The following is a 6,169-nucleotide window of genomic DNA, read 5'->3' as shown; positions in this document are numbered from 1 at the left end:
CCTGTCTGCCTTTATATATAAACCCACATGCGGCCGGGCACATCGCGTGGAGGAAGAGGAGGAGGAAGCATGCATGTGGTGCGCAGCGGAGCAAGGTGACAAGGGAGCGCACTGTTGCATGATCCCTACAACAAAGGCCAGCAAGGGCTCAGCTCGTGTCGCCACAGATCTGGCCGCCTGGCGAGGGCTAATCATTGCACCATAAATTTCCCATCTACACACAAGCGTTATGTACAGGCCGGCCATGGGCGGGCAGGCAGAGCCGGATGGTGGTGGAGGAAAAAACAAAGCTTGGAAGAACAAGAAGAAGTGAGGTGATGGGGATCTAGCTAGTGGTAGTGGACAGCTGCTAGCTAGAGATCGAGAGCGGGTCACTTATGAAAGGAGGGGAAAAAGAAGTGAAATTACAGAATTGTTTGCTCTTCAACACATGCACACACATGGACATGGACACTGGCCATGTAGAGTAGCTAGCTAGCACGCAGGCAATCGGGCCACCCAAAACGACTGACGAGCACGATGAGAGAAGACCGGTGAACATGGCGCGAGCGATGGCGAGGAAGAAGGAGGTTTCCGATCATGTCGCCGTCGTCCCCATCGGCCGGTCACCTCTCATAGCTCCTGCAATGGGTCAAACCATCTGTAATGAGACATCCTATCACTTCATCCAACAGCTCTTAATTAAGTAATTGCGTACTAGTGGTACTATGCTGTACTACGTGGCTAACGTGGACTGGAAAGATGACCAGCGAGTGGACGGACCTGCTTGGGCGCGGCCATGTCGGTGGCTATCTTGGCGTCGGCGTCGACGGCGACGACCTTGTCGCTCTTCTTGGCGGCCGCGGCATTACTGGCGACGCCGCCGCCGACGCAGAGCGACTTCCGGAGGCCGAGCATCTCCCTCCACCGGCTGGACCCCTTGGGCGTCGTGGACGCCCTCTCCTCGTCGGCGGCGCCACCACGGAGCTCGTCGCGGAGCGTGGAGGGCGGGCGGCCGCCCTCGACCTTGAAGGGGAGGATCCGGCCCTTGGAGAAGAGCTGGTCGGCGGCCATCATGGGGTGGCTGCCCACGGAGAACTCGAAGTTCTGGTCCTCCTCCTGGCACCGCAGGCCCATGGCCCGGTTCTGCACCGGCGGCGGCGGCTCCATGGAGAAGTCGCTGGAGAAGGAGATGCGCGGGCCCGGCTGCCCGCCGCCGAACGCCACCGCGCCGCCGTCCGGGTTGTACATGTTAACGCATGCCATAGCTGGATCGTCGTGGGCTGGCTTCGCTGCTGTGTGGCGAGAGAGGCTTGTAAAAGGTGGTGGTGGTGGCGTCTGGTCTTGGCGTGTGAGCTGAAGAAACGGGGCACTGTTACGGGTGACTGACTGGGTGTGGAGGTGATGGTGGATTTGGATGGGTTATATAGAAAGGAGAGGAGAGGAGAGGAAGGGGAGCTGCTTTGTGGTGGAGCTTTGGGTAGATGGATGTGCGCTGCAATTGTTTGGCACCGCCTGTAGTGAACGGTGATGATTGAGATGCATGGCGAGCTGCTTTCTCCACCGGTGAACAATGGATCAGCGCCATAGGTGAAAACGAAATACAGCAGTGGTAGTTTTTCCTAGATTTTTTTTGGGGAAGTACGTATACCGAGTGCAACAATGTCGGCATTTCAGTAAAAATAATGTCGGCATGGCCAATACGTAGCGGGCATGCGGGCTTACTCGAACCATATGAAACGTAAGGGTTGGTCATGGCTTTTCGTGGTTATGCTTTGAAGGCCAGCCACTTACCTGTCACTACATTGAACTTGACTCTCGAGTCACGGCAGCATCTGAAACTTGAAATCCTGGCGCCACAGCATGACTGACTGCATGCCACTGTACAACTGTTCAAACTTTTTCACTGAGAGCACGGGATCGTTCCGGAACGAACTGTTGTTTTGTGTTTGTTTTTCCATGCCAGCTCCAGGCCCAGGATAAGAAGGCCGTTTGTTGATATGCTATGCGATCTTGGGACGATAGATCGCAAGTCCCAATGCTGATCGGAGGGCATGGACGCGTGCGTGCGGCGCTCATGGCGGGAGAAGAATCTCTCGAGTCAGGAGCGTCTGTGTGCCAGCGCCCAGCAGCGATTCTTCCTTGTTTGGAAGCGTGCTACTAGTTGCTTGGACGTGTGGCGACTGGCGAATGCCGGTCCTCGGCCTCGCCGCGGTCAAACAATGGCTGTCCAGCTTGTGATTGGCACGGTGGTTGGATAGAGTGAACTCTGGCATGCCGCAACCGCACTTGATTCCCGGCCCTTTTACCACCGGGGAAGCAAGCGCACGTGCAGTGCATGACCCAGATGCGGCAAGGTCTGGCTGCCGCACCGACCAACGCCACTTGGGCTCACCTCACAGCTTGACACGTAGTAAACCTTTTCGAATTATTTCCAGATCAGATTCATCGGAACTACTACTAGACGTCTGTCGTGACGTGAAAGATGGTGTTTTTACTGCAACCAAATGACTGAGCGGGCATAATCTTAGTTACAAACTTTAAAGGTAGTATACGTCTGAGGGGAAATCGACGTTTTGTCTGCGATTATCATATAACAGTAGTGTCATCGAGCAACATGGAATAATTGAGACCAGGGGCATGATCATTTCTTCGAATGAGCCAAGGGGCATGATTATAGTGGGGTTTGCGAGGAGTATGGTGCAAGGATACCAACCTCTCGTGCGCCCCCCAAGTGTAGAGTAGAACAAACAAATTAGACCCATCCATAATTGCAGGGGGAATTAGCGAGGCGCAGACAACAGTCCTTTTCCTCATTGAACACATGATGATCCACCACACGGCATAGGGCCATACTGGCCTGCCAACTGTTGGAGATCATGCGAGACAAGAGAATCGTCATGCGAGACAAGAGAATCGTAAGGCTTTGTTCATGAGCCGCATATACCAAGGAACAAGAAAATCCGTACGGTCTTGAGTCCGACGGCCTACGGTGTGGTGCGGAGGCGGGGGCGGGGGCGTAGGTTCGGTGGTAGCTTTCTTCCCCGTGGATTCAGGACCAGCGGCCCCTGCGAAGACCGCGTATAGGACCTGAAGAACAAGACCAGATGAGCCCAGAAAGTGATCTCCATAACAAATGAACAGATATGTGCTGTTCAGGAGGAAAGCAACGTCAATGGTAAGATCTCCAGGTGCCAGGGTAAGCCCTGTTCAAGGCATAACGGAGTACGAATGCCCAAGCAAAGAATCAGATAAGCTAGCAATCTTACAGAGTCTACTTGGCTACATATCATCAGAGTTAAAATCCAGTTAAAATGTTAGAAATCAAAGTCTAACACACCCAAAGGGGGCTGCAATTATAATTTTAATTTCTCCGAAATTTGAACTGCCAATCCTAGCTGTGACATTTCTATGAATTGAAACTTCTCATTATCTACAAAAAGGATGAACTGGAACATCTATAGCCTGGCAGATATTGTTAAGTGCACATGCACATGCCGCATTAACAAAAGAAAATGCTAGCGGGCTTAAACATGTCCGGGATTGGGATCGGTTGGGCACCAGCAGGAGGGAGGGAGAAGGTAGGTAACAAGATCATTTGACCGATACTTGACCGGTTTGTTATTTAGCCGGAGTGAGGTGGCGACATGGACCTCTCAGAATAGGAGGACCATGTGATCCCAAAGGATCCTCTCCCTCCCCGCAGTGGTTCCATCTCCATGACCAATCATAATACGGGTCCTCCGTCCTGTGCCTCCTACAGGCCACCTCACAGCGGACCGGTCAAGGAGTGTTCTTGTTCCTTAGTAATGCCTGTCCTATTTCTATTAAGTCACAACTATAGTGTCCTAGCGGAAACAGGACCAATTTAAATACCCGTCTAGTCTCAGGTCACCTCACAGTACCATGTTAATGGATTATGGATGGAGAGTAACATGCTTGAATGGTAAAATTACCAGCAACAAGATACTCCACATTCATTTTGGACAGGTCTCCGACACATAACATGGAGCATTAACTTCTATTTACAAATATATCAATAAATTGAAACAAAGGTTGATATTATGCCAGTACTTTTCAAGGCAAATCTGCATATATGATCTCCAAGTATCAAGGCTAGATATTCAAAAAGATATCTGTAGTCAAAGTTTCAAAAGTTTTAGTAGGCTCATGTCTAAAGGGACATTTTATTATGAACTGGACGTAATAGCCACCTCCAGCAGGGTGCTGGCTTCTTTTATATATATATATATATATATATTTTTTAACTCTCGCATATAAGAAAGGATAGCAGATTAAGCCTCGGTTAGGTTACTTGTGTTGTCGGATGATGTGCCTTTTCCAGTGCACCCAGCCTTGAATACAGAATAAAGTTTTGAAGCACCCATCTAATCATGTTATCCTCACTGCCCCCTTAGCAGCCAAGGAAAGATATAAAACATGACATGCCAGGGAAGAGAAACTTTTCTAACACATTTCAGAATGACCCTTAAGTATGTCATCAAATTTAACACTTGTCCCCACTACTATCAGATAGATGGGTTGAATTAGGATCTTCATATTGGTATGATGCAGTAATATCAAGGACAACAGAACTAGGGTTTTATGCTGGAAATACTGGACCAACTAATCTAAATCAACAGTTTGAGGTGAGGTCTAATTTCCACAGCAATATCATTACATAAAAAAGGATCCGTATGAGTTCTCTAAGAACACGGAATCAAAAGTTCAAAATATGTGGATTTTTTGCAGATTATGCATTATAAATAGAATTACGTTTTAGCTACTGATGAGAGTTCACAACCATTATAGGAAAAGCAGATCATTCATGGGGAGAGAAGCATGTGCATTCTATTTTGTTAAGTTGCTTGAAAACCTAACCACATAATGGTCAAAGTTTTAGTATAAGCCAAGCTCTTAAGATCAAGAGAACCCATGTGAGCACATGAACAGCACCAATTATTTTCTTCTAGCAATGTGTTAACTTTTGTGACTGCACATGTGAGTGGTGGGAATGAAGACCAGCCTCATTGTGACTCAACTCACTACCTTTAGTCCTACAGATCTCAAGAAAAAAGGAAAGAACAGAAGATATTTCCTTATAGTTATAACTGAAGGTGAAGACCACCCACCCTTTTTCTCTGGCTACATATCTCATTGCATGTAGCAATTCTAATGTCAAAATACAACAAATCATATTAAGGATGTTCTGGGGAAAACATCCAGCTTATATTGCAGCGAAGTTCTATTTTGAGTAGATTGAAGAAATGTGAGCCCCTGTATAAGCAGGAATTTCCATTTTTCAGTTTACACTTGATCAATATGATACTAAAATAGCCGCTAGGCTGGATCTACGAGTACTTTGATTTGACTATGCTAAGGGGGTGACCACAACAGTGCAAATGCCAAGCCTTTAATACACTAACTTGAGAGTGTGGCTGTCACCCACATGGTAAGGCCTAAATAACAGAAAGCTGGAGGCGAAAGCAAACAACCCAGTGCCCGATTTGTTTGTCAGAATAACACACTCAAATTGCCCAGCTGGTCTCCTCTGCATACTGCAGATCTCACAAATTCATGAACTTTTATTACGGTAACGGCTACAACCTAAACATCTCTCAGATCCCGCGCGGGGGGTAGCGGAGGTGCTAAGCTCAGAAGCATTTAGTACAATAATAAACCCAAAACTATTTGAGAACTGCATGTATATCCAGGAGCTAACATTGATAGAAGTGCTGGCCTAAAAACAAATGTGAGCCATATTATGGCCAGTTGTGGAAGCTGTACACAGACTAAGACAACAGTCAAAATAGCCAAAATATTATTTACCACAGCATCACATGAAGTGAAAAGTAGATCTATAGACAAGCTCAAGGATGCCATGAATTTACAGTAAACCAGCCTCACATTGTGCGATTGTAATGTATGAAAAACGAAAACAGAAGTGAACCTTTGATGCTAGTGTGTTACAATAATTAGATTTGTAGTGCAGCCCTTCGTCTTGGAATGATCTGCAGGTTATCAGCAACCATGTCAGTTTTTCTTACTCTGATGGAAAGACCAAGTGATGAATAATGTTCTGTCCACTTGAAAAGGCGGTTAGCTTCTAAAAGTTACAACCGTTTCAATTTTTGAATAAATATACTTGATATGCGTTTTACAAAGGGATGCAAGGTTGTTTTCTTTTTTT

General features: G+C 47.3%; 1 protein-coding gene across 1 annotated transcript; it reads right to left on the bottom strand.

Annotated features, from left to right (window-relative positions):
• Nucleotides 1-273: 273 nt before the first annotated feature.
• LOC119317988 lies at nt 274-1,399 on the bottom strand. Its single transcript, XM_037592492.1, has 2 exons — nt 763-1,399; nt 274-621 (listed from the first exon to the last, which is right to left on the bottom strand). Exons 1-2 carry the CDS (start codon nt 1,243-1,245, stop codon nt 613-615), a joined length of 492 nt encoding a protein of 163 aa, XP_037448389.1. The 5' UTR covers nt 1,246-1,399; the 3' UTR covers nt 274-612.
• Nucleotides 1,400-6,169: the final 4,770 nt, after the last annotated feature.

Source organism: Triticum dicoccoides, chromosome 6A (genome assembly GCF_002162155.2).
Source record: "Triticum dicoccoides isolate Atlit2015 ecotype Zavitan chromosome 6A, WEW_v2.0, whole genome shotgun sequence".
Lineage (NCBI taxonomy): Eukaryota > Viridiplantae > Streptophyta > Magnoliopsida > Poales > Poaceae > Triticum > Triticum dicoccoides.
Note: the sequence above shows the minus strand (reverse complement) of the source record. Positions and strands in the feature narration are given on the sequence as shown.

What these genes read in the sequence shown, in the direction of transcription:
- LOC119317988 (XM_037592492.1), bottom strand. Translation starts at nt 1,245, where the DNA reads ATGGCATGCGTTAACATGTACAACCCGGACGGCGGCGCGGTGGCGTTC.